General features: G+C 36.2%; 1 protein-coding gene across 9 annotated transcripts in view; it reads right to left on the bottom strand.

Annotated features, from left to right (window-relative positions):
• Positions 1 to 15,998, bottom strand: part of TJP1 (tight junction protein 1) — a 318,209-nt gene that overhangs the window by 256,358 nt on the left and 45,853 nt on the right. Inside the window, exon 2 of one of the 9 annotated variants that reach the window (XM_007479479.3) lies at positions 3,711 to 3,846. The exons of the other annotated variants lie outside the window; for them this stretch is intronic. Coding sequence (XP_007479541.1) covers positions 3,711 to 3,782 — 72 coding nt within the window. The 5' untranslated portion in view covers positions 3,783 to 3,846. The remainder of the gene's footprint in view (positions 1 to 3,710; positions 3,847 to 15,998) is intronic. 9 annotated transcript variants of the gene reach the window in all.

The raw sequence follows: 15,998 nt of genomic DNA, 5'->3' as shown, positions 1-15,998 counted from the left end.
CTGTCTTAGAATCAGTACTGTGTATTGGTTCCAAGGCAGAAGAGCAGTAACAGCAGGCAATGGGGGTTAAGTGACTTGCCTAGGATCACATAGCTAGGAAGTTTCTAAGGTCAAATTTGAACCCACCACCTCACATCCCTAAATTTGGCTTTCAATCTACTGAGCTACTTAGCTGCCCCAGAAATTATGATTTTTTTTTTGTCATAAAGTGATATTTTCTAAGGAAAAGAAATGGCAGTTTAAAACAAAAAAAGGTATCAAAAGGGAAGTAGTTGTAAGAAAGCAATAAAAAGAACATTAACTGAATAATAAACCTAAAAGATAAAGAACTAATAATGAAGTAATGATTTTAACAGTAGTCAGGGAATACGATAGAAATAACAGGGATATAAGACACAAGTTCTCAAACTTTTTGGTCCCAGGGTCCTTTCTCACTCAAAATTATTGAGAAACCTTAATAAGTTTTTGTTTATGTGGATTATATTAATTTATATTTACTGTCTTTGAAATTAAAATGTCTTAGTATGAAAAGTAGTTTTGACCTTACAGAATCACTGAGTGTGTGTGTGTGAGCTCTCCTGTGCTCCCCATCCCCATCCCAGAGCTACTATTAGTGTCTTTAAAGTGGAACATGGCAATCCAGATGGCCAAACTTCTAGGGCAAATTGCCAAGTTATGAGAGTTGAGAATCGCTGCTCTCAAGTTGTTTGGGGAATTCCTTAAACACCGATGACTTTATCAGGGATGATACCGTGCTCTGAAAGTTAGAGTATATTTATGTCCATTAATGCTTTGTTCAGAGGATAAAAACCGCCTCACGATACACTGCTGGCTGGGAAGCTGCACGGGCACCTCCTGAAGGACATACTTCCCCCAGGGGAATTGCTACCAAGACAACTTGGTTGATTAGGACTATTGGGAGGGCAGACTCTTGTCCAAAGAGCCGCCCCACGTGCTGCCCCGTAAAAGAGAGCCGACAGAATGCTTTTATGTTTTTCATTGTTCAGTCATTTTTCAGTCACATCTCACTCTGCATGAAACCATGTTAGATTTTCTTGGTAGAGACACAGGAAGAGTCTGCCTTTTCCTTCTCCAACTCATTTTACAGATGAGGAAACAAAGGCAAACAGGTTTAAGTGACTTGCCCAGGGTCATACAGTTAGTAAGTATCTGAGGCTAGATACGAACGCAAGATGATGAGCCTTCCTGACTCCAGACCCAGGGCTCTATTTATTGTGCTGCCTAACTGCCCTGGGTAATAGAGTGCTTTTAGCCCCCTTTTTGGTCCTTTTCCCTCATCTCTTTCTTACTGACAGCACACAGCAGAGAGCACACAGCAGAACTCTGTGTGTGTGTGTGTGTGTGTGTGTGTGTGTGTGTGTGTGTGTGTGTGTGTTGGAGGTGGGGACTGGGATGGTTCCTCATTGATATCCCAAGAGCTGCTAATAGTGATTTTTTTTTACCCTAACCTTGTCTCAGAATCAATACTAAGTATTGGTTCCACGGCAAAAGAGCAAGTAAAGGTTAGGCAATGGGGGTTAAATGACTTGGCCAGGGTCACATAGGTAGAAAGTATCTGAGGCCAGGTTTGAAGCCAGACCTCCCGTCTTCAGGCCTGGCTCTCTATCCATGGAGCCACTTAGCTGGCCCTTCCTGGTGTCTTTAAAGGGGCCCATGGCAGTAGTAAATAGATATGTGCTCTATGTGCTCTATTGTGCCATGGACAATGTGAATTCTTAAACTTTCTGGGGTGATTGCCGAGTGTTGACACTAGCAGTTCTCACTTCATGAGTCCTGTGTTCTGGTCTTCTTGCCAGAAAAGGAGAATTTCCTAGTCGTGTGAGCCTAGAATCAAGGCTTTTATTCAGAGAAGGAGAATCTCTGGGCAGCCCTGGCTTTCCATGTGGTCTTGTGAGTAAGGCAAAGTGCAAAGACTTCAGAGATCTAGTCTTCCTCCTAGTGCAGGAAAAATTCCTGAAGGATGTGAATCTTGAAGAGTGATATGGTTCACTCATGTGGTCCTGGAAGCGAGGAGCAGCAGCAGTAAGGAACTAAGGTAACTGGATTCTTTTTTTACAGTGAGTTATTTAATCTAGCAGCAGCATTTTACCTTTCTAGGGGTCTAAGCCCTAAAAGAGTCCTTGAAAGGAATGTTAGAGAGGGATTGACCAGAATAGCAAGTTGTTGTGTGATTAGAAGTCCCAGGTTTTGTTCTCTTTCTTCCAAAGGGAGTCTGTGCAGACAATTTTTGAAGTTTGTGGAAAAATGAGGATCTACTAGAGGGGGAGGAGAATTAGGCTGACTGCTTTGAGGATACAGTGAATTCCCAATGTTTTCTCTGTTATTGTTCAGGGGCTGTTATGAGTCCTTTGCATCTTTTCCATTTTCTGTGATAAAGACTATCTTGTATCCCAATAGATACCTCTGCTAATTTGAACACGTATATGGAGCTCAGGAACCCTTTTACCTACATATGGGAAAACCTAGGCATGAAGTATAGTTGTGGATTTTCCCAGTATAAAAACAGACTGGGACAACATGAGCCAGAGAGACAGCAATATTTTTTGATTGACCTAAAGCTTGGATTCAGTCCAAATAAGCTCAAGAGCTTGAGGCACTGGGCCACTGGTTACATCAAAATTGATTGGAATATTACCATTTAGTGATATTGCTGGGATAACAACATAATTAAAAATAATATTATATTGAATAGATAATAAATTATAATATTCAAGAGAACTCTAGAGGAAAGAAGTCTAAGTTGAGAGTAATTTATTTTCAAGAGTGAAATCAAACAAAAAAGATATAAAAATAACTGCTGTATGAATTGAAAAAGTCAGGAGCATTTTCTTTTCATATAAAGGTAATAACAGTAGCTGCAATAATTAAAATAGATCTAGTATTTTGAGGTAGAATCAGTCTAAATATAAGATCTTATGAAACTACAAAAAGATTTTGGAAAAATGATGGATCTTAATATAAATAATATTCATAAGTGACATCAAGACACTATAATTATGGAAAACTATTTTGAGGGATTTAGGTTGGAATAGTTTTCTGTGATCTTTGAAAGGGAGGACATTAGTGGCATTACAGGTCTGGAGAACTGTTTTTTGTTTTTTTTTAAAATAAACCCTTACCTTCTGTCTTGGAGTCAATACTTGTGTATTGGCTCCAAGGCAGAAGAGTGGTAAGAGCTAGGCAATGGGGGTCAAATGACTTGCCCAGGGTCACACAGCTGGGAAGTGTCTGAGGTCAGATTTGAACCTAGGACCTCCCGTCTCTAGGCCTGGTTCTCAATCCACTGAGCTACCCAGCTGCCCCCTAAATGGTTTTTTAAACAGAGGAAGCTGGATTAATTTAACTTGTCCTTAATTTCTAGCAAAATTCTAGGAGGTAGCACTTTAGCGATACTAATTATTTTCATGTAATTATAAGACATGGGATTAAACCCTGGAGATAAAAAAAATGCAAAACAATTCTTGCCCTCATGGAGCTTACATTCTAAGACAGAGACAACATTACAGAATCTTCAAATCATACTAGGTATTCATTGTTTCTTATAGTTCAGTAATATGTCATTACATGTTGCATTAAATTTGACATTCTCCATATCAATATAAAATTATCTATGGCATGTATTATTTTGATGTTAAGGAATGTAGCATCTTGCTATAGTGCAGGTCTAAAAGGTATAAAGGACTTCTTACCTTGGTGGAGCTTGGCATAATGTCTGCCTGTCCCCCAGGTTCTATGAACCAGACTCTTGCCACCCCAAACATCTGTCCCTAAACAGATTTGGGGTGCTCTTGTCTCGTTAACAAGCTACAGCTTATGAGTCAATACCTGTTGCAGAAGATGAAGAAGTAAAGAAATTCTATGAAGAATCTGATAATATCTTCCTCCAAATCAATTTAACATATAATTGGAGATTTCAATGAAAAGGTAGACCAGAAAACTACAGCAAAAATGTGCTTGCAAATATGAATCAGTATAAGGAAATGAAAGACTAAAGATTACTTCAGAATCACTTCCCTGTACATCATGAATACTTATTCTAAAGAAGAGGGTTGAAAGGTACTGCATGTGGCAAGTGCTAATGTCACAAAAAAATGAAATTATATATATATATATATACATATATATATATATCCTAAGAAACAGTAGACTGCTCATTACTGCCATGACATACATTTCAAAATCACATGTACAGTCAGTTCTTAAAATAGTAAAGATCAAAATTAACACCAAATTAGCAGAAAGGATGAAGATGAGAAGATACCTTGGGCAATTAATAGTATCTCTAACCTGACATTTTTCAGATGCAGATTATTGCAATTTTGAAGGAAGACATTTAACTGAAGTAAAACAACAATAATAATGATGAAGTGAAAGAAGGCCAACTCAGCCAACAGAAACTTGACTTCCTTGCTGAATAGAGATGGCATTGCAAGGTTATGGTATGTTTTAAGTATAAACTTATTTAATTTATGCTCAAAAAGTAGCATGAAAGTTACTTTAAGGACTTATATGAATAGATTCAAGGGGTTGTTGGAGCATACTCTACCAGTATTTATGAAATATAAATAAAAACCAAACCAACCCAAACCCAGAAGGCTTCTAGTAAACAAACTGGATCATATATCAAGGAAGATTAGAAGAAAATGGACAAAAATCAGACAGGATAAGAATATAATCTCTGCTATTAGGAGGGTGCATGATGATAAGATCAATGATTCTTTGGAGAATCAATGCGTTGAAGTGATTTTGAGAGTTGAGTTTTGGTAGTGACAGAAATGAATTACAGAGATTTGGGGGGATATGTGGATAGCGAAGAAGAAGCAAACTGAAGAAGCAAAATGTGTAACCTACTTAAGTTAAAATATTTATCAGTAAAAAGGAAGAAAAAAGGGATGCTATCTATAGGCTGCAGTAGAATGAAATGAAAATTTTCTCAAGAAGTTGAGATTCTTATTTGATAATAGTGAGAAAGAAGCCAATGGAGGGGGAAAGTTGGAAAATGTTGGACAGAAGGAATAATTGAGAGAGAAAAAATATAGAAAGGATTTGGAAGGAATGGGATTTTCCACATTTCTTACAGTTTTAAGTGATATGCAACAATACAGGTCAGGGAGTTAGCTTTAGTAAGGCAAAAGAAAAAAGTCATCTCTTCTTTTAAGACAGGCAGTAATTGAGGGAGGGAGGGATGGGTACCTGTTCAAAATAATTATTTTGTGCTAGAAATGTATTACAATGTATTATGCTTTGTCACATAATTCATTTAAATTCATTAAAGGAGAGCACTTAATAAATGTTTGTGGAAGTAAAGTCATCAAAGGAAGAAAAAACAATAACTGACATTTATATGACACAAAGGCTTACAAAATACTGTATAAGCATTCTCTCCTTTCAGAAAATAAGAAAGAAATGTTAAGCAAATTGGTCTAGGATCTATAAAGAGATTCCCAACAAGTAAAGCAAGTCAGTGTCAGTACAGTAGTCTGGTTTCTGGGCCAAAAAGAAGAAAATTGGCCCCTCTCCTTTTGCTAGCTATAGAATTGCTATTGTTCTGTTAACCACAGTTAAAGATAAAAGGTTATCAGGCAAATCCCTATGTCAGCAAACATTGAAAATTGAGCACTGGGGGCCTAAAGAAAGTAGTAATGGAAGAAATGGGAAAATGGAAAGGTGAGGTCAAAGATATCTACAAACTTCACAATTCTGTTTTAGGTTTATTTCTGGTGTGAAGAGATAAACAATTGAACTCTAAGGTCCTCAGTTTTTGCTTGACCCAGTTTTAACAAGTAAAGCAAGCATAATATAAATTCAAATTATTAATATTCATAAAAACAATAAATATAGCAATGTTCATTAGTCATGAATAATTAACTTGGATCAATTCTCTATGGCATACAATTCATATTGTTCCAGATTACAGCCTTGGGACAACTCCTTCTGAGTATTTGGTCAACCTCTCAGACACCAACTTTTATGCTGGAATATATCTCTTTGGCAGTAGTATCAAACTCAAAAATGGAAATGGGACTTAAATAATCCATTCCTAATGATCCTGGGGGCAATTTATTGACTCAGTTTTAAAATATAATATTATTATACTGTATTTTATATATTATACTGTATATCATACTGTATTTTAATTTGTTTTGTTAAATATTTTCCAATTACCTTTGAATGGGGGGGGTGCCCATCAATTGAGGAATGGTTGAACAAGTTGTGGTATATATGATTATGATGAAATACTATTGTTATAATACAAGCAGGTTGTTTAAAAAAAACTTAGGGGGGGGCAGCTGGGTGGCTCAGTGGGTTGAGAGTCATGTATAGAGACAAGAGGTCCCTAGGTTCAAATTTGGCCTGAGAAACTTCCTAACTGTGTGACCCTGAGCAAGTCACTTGACCCCCATTGCTAGCCCTTACCACTTTTCTGTCTTGGAACCAATATGGAGTATTGATTTCAAGACAGAAGGTAAGGGTTAAAACAACAACAACTTAGGAAGACATATGAACTGATGCAAAGTTAAATGAGCAGAATCAGGAAAATACCATTCACAGTCACAGTAATATTGTAATAAGGATTAACTGTGAAGGACTTGACTTCTCTGACCAATACAATGATCCAATAAAATTCCAAAGGTCCCAAGATGAAAAATGCTATCCACCTCCAGAGAGAGATCTGATGAACTCTGAACGCAGATCCAAGCATATTTTTTTCACTTTATTTTTTTCTTTTTATTGTTTGTTCTTGTTTTGCTTTTTTTTTTTGCAACATGGTTAATATGGAGATAATATTTTGCATGATTTCACAAGTATAATTAGTATCCTATTGCTTATCTTCTCAGTGGGTGAGAAAAGGATAGTAGAAGGGAAGGAAAGCCTTTTGAACTAAAAAATTTTTTAAAATGAATGTTAAAATAAAAAATGAAAACAAAATTAATCTGGTTTGAGTGTATATTTGACACTATTGTTCTATGGTACAAATCTTAAGTAGAATTTTTGAATCAATCTCTTCAGAAATTCAATAAATTTTTGAATGCCTACCTATATAAGCCCCTGTGCTGAGTGCTATGGGGAATACAAAACATAATACTTTGTCTCTGTCTTCTTGAACTTAAAACAGGGATAGGGACTAGAACTGTGATTTCATTATTATTGTTGATGCAGTTGAATAGAATGCTAGGCCTGGAGTCAGGAAGACATGAGTTCAAATCTATCCTTAGGTACTTAACTAGTTTGGTGATCCCGGGCAAGTCATTTAATCTTGTTTGCCTTAGTTTCCTCATCTGTAAAATAAACTGGGGAAGGAAATGACAAACCACTCCACTATCTTTGCCACAAAAACCCCAAATGTAGTCACAAAAAAGCTCAACAATAACAACAAAGTTCAAAATGAAGAAATGCCAAGTCAAATGGTCAGCATTTATTAATCTCCAAATATTTAGCCCATGATGCAATAAGTGTTAAGGATATCTCAAAAAGGAAAAAATATAAAGATCCTGTTCTCAAGCAGCTATAGTAAAATAGGGAAGAAAACATGAAAACAACTATATACAAAAAAGCTACATACAGGATAAATCTTCTTAGAGAAATGGTATTAACATTAAAACTTTTTTAAGATTATATTTTATTTTTCCAATTACATGAAATAAAAACTTTCAACATATATTTCCCAAAATTACAAGATCAAAATTGTCTCCCTTCCCTCCCTCAGAGATAATAAGCAGTTTGATATTATTATATAGGTTACACATGGATTGCCACAAAAATATACTTTCATATTATCATTGTTGTAAGAGAATACTAATATAAACTAAAACCCCAAAATATAAATTTAGATAAACTAAACAGAAAAATAGTAGCTTTGATCTGCATTCCAACTCCAACAGTTCTTTCTCTGGAGGTAGACAGCTTTCTTTATGATAAGTCCTTCAGAATTGTCCTGGATCATTGTATTACTGAGAGTAGCTTAGTCTTCCACAGTTGATCCTTCCACAACATTGGTGTTACTATGAACAATGTTCTCCTGGTTCTGCTTATTTCACTCTGCATGAGTTCATTTAGGTCTTTCCCACTTTGACTGAAAACATGAAGGCTTCTTGCAGAAGGTGAGATTTTAGGTGGCAACAGAAGAAGCCTGAGAATCCAGGAGGCAGAGATGGAGACAGAATACCAAATGAGGGGGAGAGTTAGTGAAAACATACAGTCAGGAGATGGAGTGCCTTTCATGGTGTTATTGGATCACAGAGAACATAGGAGAGAGTAAGCTATAAGAATCCTGGAAAGGCTGGAAGAGGCTAGATCATAAAGGATTTTAAAAGCTAAAAAGGAGTTTATGTTGGAAACTGGAGGTAATAGAGAGGAAATAAAATTTGTTGAATAGGGGAATGACACAGTAAAACCATATCACTTTAATAGTTGAGAGAAGGATAGACTGAAGGGAAGGAAGACAAGCAAAGGAAGATCAAACCAGAGATTATGCAATAGTCAAGTGTGAGAGTGAGGTGATAAGGGGCTTGTCCACAGTGATGTAGCATCAAAGGAGAGAAGAGGGCATATATGAGAGATGTTGCAAATATATAATTGTATAATTATGCAAATGTATAACTGATATAGATGTTGTGGGTGAGAGAAGGGGAGGAAGGAAACAAGCATTTATTAAGCATTTACTATGTGGTAAGCATGTGTTGATATTATTTCATTTAATTCTCACAACAGGGCTCAGGATAAAGCCTTGGAAGACACAGGTGGTTGGTGTAGCTGAGGTCCAGTATAAGAGAGTGAAAAAGATCAGTAAAACATGTAGTAGAAAAGTCAGGAAGGAATAGTATCATGAAAATCTCAGAAAAAAAGAATATTAAAGATGGTGGCCAAAAGGGTCAAAGATGCAGAGAAGTCAAGGACAAGAAAAGAGAAAAGACCATTAGGTTTGGCAATCACTAGTAACTTTAGGGAGAGCTGTTTCAGTTGACTGATGAAGTCAGAAGTCAGATTCAAAGAGTTAAAAAGAGACTGAGAGAAAAGGAAAGGTAGAAGACATTAATCATAAATAGTCTTCTCTAGGAACTCGGACACAAAAGGGAGTAGATATGGGTCAATAGCTGGCAGGTATGGATGGATCCAGGGAGTATTTTTGAGGATGAGGGAGACATGAGCATATTTGTAAGCAATCAATAGAGAAAGATTGAAGACTGAGAAAGGAGGCAATCTAAGAGAGAAAATGGGAATGGAATGGGATCACTATTGTATGTAGAGGGGTTTATTTTAAGGAGAAGGTTCATTTATTTATGCAATACAGGGATAAAGGAGGAGATAGTGGAGCAAAGCATATGATTGATGTGAGATGAGGAGGAGAGAATGAGAGCTCTCAGGGAACAGCCTCAAATTTTTTTAGTGAAATATTGAACAAACTTCTCAGCTGGGAGGATCAAGGGAGGGGAGCCATGGGAAGTTTGAGTACTGATGAAATGGCATTAGGGTGGGTGAAGTCAACACATTCTCAACTACTTATAGTCTTAAGAGAGCTGACTAGAGCACTAAGATGTTAAGTGACTTGTCCAAAGCCACACAGTTGGTATGTACCAGGGATGAGACATGAACCCAGGTGTTTCTGCTTCAAAGTTAGTTCTCTACCCACTATGCCAAGCTACCTTTCTTACAATATGGGGGAGTAAATCATACATTTAATATGAAATGCATGTGTAATAGCAATAATACAACATGTCAAACTATGTTACAAAGATTATGATAAAGTTTTATAGAAGGTTCATCTTGGACTTAATAAAAATATGATCTTAAATCTGATTAGTTTATGTACATAACAGAAGTTCATAGTTTCAAACACAATCCTGTTTTTTCCTTTGTATACTTAAATGTTTGTTGATTTTTATTGTTCATAATAGCAAAATAAAAAATTTTTAAACTATATGGTTGATAAAGTACTTTTATTTATTTGTTTTAAAATTGGTTTTAAAATAAATTATTATTTACATTATTATGTCCATTTTATAGATAAGGAGATTGAGGCTTAAAGATATTCATCAATGCCATTTAGAAGGCTGAATTACTAAGAGTACCAGAAGGGGCTCATTATAGCACTGATATACCTATAACAATAGTCTAATGTCTTGGGCCCCAAAACAGTAATGCTCTAGTCTAAATTTTTGCTTTTTTTTTTCTGTTCACAATTATTTCCAACTAATTTTAAATACATTACTCCAGATGAGTGTACCAGTTGAATACATGACAGGTATGTTATTGTTTCCTCTGTAAGTAGTAAAACAAACACCAAGTAATTTCCCTTTGAAAACGGGTATTTTGTTGTTACTATTACTCAAGGCATGTTTCTATGTGCCACTAATTGACATTTAGATTTGCAGAGCCATAAGCCAAAGCCAAAGTCAAATAAGAACCCAATATCTGTTTTCTTAGACATCTGTTATTAAACAATATATTATGATTCATAGGACTCTAATTAAGTTAATATTAATGTAGCTTCTTTTAAACAGAAGAAAAGTAGGACTGGGAAGGACCTGAATAAAAAACCTGTCAATGATAATTTTTTCCAAACCCTCAAATTCTTCCTTACTCTGTCTCATCATAAGTTTGCTCCACCCAAGATGATGCCAAGGTGAAACACTAACATAGAAACCTGGAAAACTGGAGAAACAAGAATGACTACCCTATATTATTACTTGGAAAGGAACCTAAAATTAATGAGTAATAAAATGATGAATGAATTGTTTTTTTTCTTTTATGAATAAAAATAGAGGTTTCTATGAAAATATTTAACACTTCTATAATATGTTTCATCTTCAAAGACATTTATAAGCCTTAACTAATTAGCTGAACTATAGCTTATGTAGTAGTCGTTACTATAGTTTAGGAAAGTAAAGTTGGGAAGTTAGAGTTTGATAGCATATCCTGGGTGTACAATAGGTTCAGTAATAAGTCTCTGAAATTGTTGTCTTCTTACAGGCATAAAAAGTTTAATAAGTTAATGGTATATGTATTTTTGGAAATACCAAGGCAAGGCTTTTGTGGGAAAAAAAACCTGAGAAATACTAAGATAAGAACATCCAGAAAGTGATTTTTAGAAATGAAGTAACAAGTCATCATTGTGATTTTTCACAACTTGCATCTAAGTTATCTCTGAATTGTACTGCTTCTTTTGTTTTGCTAATAGCACACAAGCCTTCTATTCTTCATTTTTCAAATGCTATAGCATCCACTCAGGTAAATAGTTTTCTTCCTTTTTCACTTTCTCAAATCAGCCCAATTGTCCTGGCTAAATAATCCACCTTTAAGTCCCTCCTCTCCCATGTTTCTATCTCCCCAATGTTCCTAGAAATAATTTATATTTGTTCACCTTTTCCTACTCACTCCCCTGCCTCAGTTATAAATGTGACATGAATCATTTCTTTCCTTCATGTACTCTATATAAAGTGAAACTGGCCTCCATATTCCTTACACACAACATTCTTTCTCCCATCTATATATCTTTGCTCAACTCTGAAAAACATTCTTTATTTGATTCCACTGTCTAGAATCTCTAGTTTACTCCCAAAGTTAGATGCCCTAAGTATCTAGTGCCTTCCCCTTAAAATTATTCAGCATTTATCTTTACATATTGTGTATATATTTGCATGTAAGGTATTTTAAGGCAAGGAATGGTCTCTTTTGGTCTTTGAAGCCCTAGTGCCTAGCATTGTTTGGCACATAAGATCAAAAATGGGAGTTAGCACAGTGCCTTGCACATAGTAGGCACTTAATAAATTCTCATTTCCTTTCCTATAATGTTTAATAAATGCTTGTTGATTGAGTGACACTAGAATGATCTGGTAAGCTCAGATTCAATGTAGGAAGTTAATCATAGAGAAAACTATGGCTCCAAGTCTCCAGAAGGGCATTCCTGACCAACAAACCAAGAACTAGAAATAAAATAGCAAAATTTTAAATGAAGAAAATATAACAAAACAAATAACTAGGGGGGAATCTTCCCATCCAATACTATTCCATACATCAAGGAGCACTCTTTGATAGATTTTTTCATTCCTGGGCAACTCATATTCCCAGGGGTGACTGGCTAAAGTACCTCACACAGCTCTCTATCACAGCAACCAGCAACAGTGTCATTGCCATTTAATTCCACTCCTGAAGCAGACATCCTGTACTTTGTCAAAAGCTGCCATCTGTGGTTTCTGTACTCAATAGTTCCTGACATCTATAGGAGATGGCATCTCCTGCTGCAGCTGCTTTATTCTTAAAGGGGGTGTTATCAGTCTTTCTTCTATGAGATTGGCAAGCCAACATGCCTGGGCTAATTAACATGTTTTCAGTTCTTTGGTTAGTCAAGTTCCTGGCCAAGACTATCTTGTACATGAAAGAGGAACTGAGGAGATAGGCAAAAATTTTTAGTCCTACTTTTTCACCTGAAGGCAAGAAATCCCAGTATAAAATATAATTCCCTTTGATGGGGAGAAAATTCTTTTTTTCATCATACCCCATAAGAGCTAGCACTAGGTGCACTGGGTGCGTGTGGATTACGTCAAAGCTTTATTGAACCTCAAGAAGGTACTGAGCAACCCTAGAAGACACAGAGGAGTTGGGGGATGGTTACCTTTGCTCTAAATTCTTGCTGCTATGATTCCCTCTCTTTCCCTTTATATGGACAAACATTAAACCCTATCATCTCTTTTAGCTCTTGCTTCTATGCATTTTTTTCTGTGCTCATCATAGCCTTGTAGGATAACCAATAACATTTTTGGAACTTGTGTTTAGGAATATTTGTGTATTTGGAACTTGGAATTAGTACTCAGCATCATGTCACTGATTATGACAAGGAACTTTATCTATGAGAACCACAGACCTTAGAAAATAAACCTTCAACACAGAGCTGCTACCTGGACTGAAACTGATTCCTGCGTGCCCTCAATAGTCTGTGACATCTGTAGCAGCTGTCACATCTATGAATATCCAGAACAGGTTCTTCCTACTCACCTCCTTAAAGTGATTCCTGTTATTCTAAAGTCTGGACCACAATAGGGTATATGGGTAAGGGGCTGGGACCCCTGAGGGCTGGGAGTTTAGGTTGAAGGATAGTTATAAGAAAGTAAGCCAGGTCCAGAAGACAGCAATCAAATAATGGGTTTACAACTAAGTAAGTAGTTCAGGGTTGGGACACGTAAAGGTACTTCCAAAAAATATCAATGGTCAGAGCTAAGTCAGGTACTAAGATAAGACTTTTTGAAAAATTCATACTTTCTGTCTTAATAACAAATCTAAGACAGAAGGTGAAGGGTTAGGCAAACAGGGTTAAATGATTTGCCCAGAGTCACACAGCTAGAAAGTATCTGAGGCCAGATTTGAACCCAGGTTCTTCTGACTCCAGGACTAGTTCTCTATCCACTGTGCCACCCAGCTGACCCCAAAACTTGAAGGATCAAGAAGGTTGTGAAGATAAACAATTGACCCAGAATCCAGGTTAAAAACAATCAAAAAAAGGATGGGGGAGGCAAGTAAGAAGCTTGGGCAACCAAGATGCAGAAACCTAGCCCAGCAGCCTGAGCTATAGGCATGTCATGCCATTAGCAGGTAAGATTTTTATAATCAAGGTAATCCTGTACCTTAGCCCGCAGATTTTATATGCTTCTTATGAGGACGTAAGCCATTCCCCAGCTCATGACAAATGTAGGAGCAACAGCCCCAAATTAATGGGAGTAGCGGAACAATGTGAGGACAGCAAAGGGCAATTTCTGAACAGGTAAAACCTGACTGATAAATCTGAACAACTCAGTTCAGTTCTCCAATTTCATGCTCAAAATGAAAAAATTCCAATACTCTGAAATAACTTTGTGAAATTTTCCCAGAGTCACTACAGGAAACTTTATAATATGATTATAAATAGAAGAGTCACTGGCTTCTTCTCCCTTCAGTGTGTCTGTTATTGTATCTACTTCGATTTCAAGTCTTTTTGGTAAGAAACTTATGCCAAAAATATATCTTGACATAGAAGAATTTGTGAGATTCTCCAAAAGTAGGTCAATAGACCATCAGATGACTACATATATTTAAACATAGAAAAATATGAAAAGAATATTGAGACGTTTTGAACAACTAAATTGACCATAGACAGAATACATGATATAGACAAATATGGAAAAGGATGTAGATATATCTTTGTTTGAAATATACTGTTATATGAACAATAATAGAGTAAACATGTAATTTTCAAACAGACTAGAGGATGTTTCTATATGCATATATGTATATGTACACATATAAAGACATTTATATGGCCTATATTATAAACAAGCTAGAGTACTGATTACATTATATTTAATAAAACAACTTTCAAGCTGTGGTTAAATATGATGTTAAAAATATTAGCTGCTTAAGATTGTGAAACAAAATTCTTCCTTGAAATAAGTGAATGGAAACAATGGAAACAATGAACATTTTCCAAGCAATCATTATAGAATAGAGGCAATGTGAAGCAAACATTAATCTGAGAGTCAGAAAGCTCAGGTTTAAGTCCTTACTTAAAAACTTACTGGCTTTAGTCAGAGGTGCCAAATGCAAGGCCAAATGTGGCCCAAACCCGATAAAGATATAATTGGGAAATGTTTAACAAAATAAATATAAATACCAGAAAACACAGATCATGTTTATGTGCGGTTTTCTAAATCAATTTGTGGCCTATGTTTTGTAGTCCCATTTCCATTTGAGTTTGATACCACTGAGCTAAGAACCAAGAGAGACACTTTAGTTTCCTTTTTTTTAAAACAGGGATATTATCAGCTATACATGATAACACATTAACAACAAAGCACATATTTTTAATAACAATTTTAATAAATGAAGTGTGGGATGTAATTTTCTACTTAGAAAGGAAACAATAGCATCCCTATCATAGAAGCCAACTTCGTAACAATCTCGTGAAATGCATTTAAAAGAGTTAAGCTGGAGTCTCACCAGAATGTCTGTGCCGTGAAACACGGTTAAATCAGGGGATCAGGGTACGATGCGGGCCTTCTGATACTTCCAATAATAAAGCATTCTCAATGAGGTCACCACCATTGAGCGTCCATTTTCTCATTTGTAAAATAAAGGGGTTGGATTTGAGGACCTCCGAGGTCCCTGGCAGCTCTCAAGTCACGATCCCTTTTCCCGCGTACACTACCTTCTGATTCCTCGTGTCCCTGTTTCTGGAGCCTGTTCCCCCAATTATTCCCCCTGTCTGGCAGGATGTCTACCGAATTTCATCCTCCACTGGATTCTTTCCTTTCATTATCAAAAGTATTTATATTGGGGATTGGCTGAGTAAGCTGTGGTGCATGATTGTAATGGAATACTCTTGTGCCATAAGCAATGACAAACAGGATGATCGTAAAAAAGCCTGCAAAGTGGGCAGAACCCGGCAAACACTGGGCACAGTAACAGCAAGAATGTACGACGGTCAGCTGTGAATGACAACTATTATGAGCAATGCAAGGACGCAGGACGACCCCAAGGCACTCGGGATGAAAGAGCCTATCTATCCATGCCACAGAAAGAAAGGATGGAGTCTGAATGCAGATTGAAGCAGATCATTCTTCACTTTATTTTCTCCATGAATTTTTCTGTAGTGGATGTGATATGTCTTCTTTCATAAACAAGATGAACATAGAAATATTTATTATATGATGGCACATGTATAGCATATATTATTCCACCTGCCATGTTGGGGACAGGGAAGGAGTGAGAGAGAAGAGAACATGGATTTCAAAATGTCAAGAAGAGATTATTAAAAATCATATCAACATGTTAAAAAAAGAAAAAAAAGGATTTCTATAAATCATGTATAGGCATATTAGGAAGGAACAGTTATTAAACAACAAAATGATAACAATGTTAATTATCACTTGTATTACTACTAAGAGTCTATAATTTTTGTCAAAAGTATTTTTTCTCATGACTTGAACCACAAAAAAAAGTATCAGAAA

This window comes from Monodelphis domestica, chromosome 1, assembly GCF_027887165.1.
Source record: "Monodelphis domestica isolate mMonDom1 chromosome 1, mMonDom1.pri, whole genome shotgun sequence".
NCBI lineage: Eukaryota > Metazoa > Chordata > Mammalia > Didelphimorphia > Didelphidae > Monodelphis > Monodelphis domestica.
The sequence above is the reverse complement of the archived record's forward strand: the minus strand, read 5'-3'. Positions and strand labels throughout refer to the sequence as shown.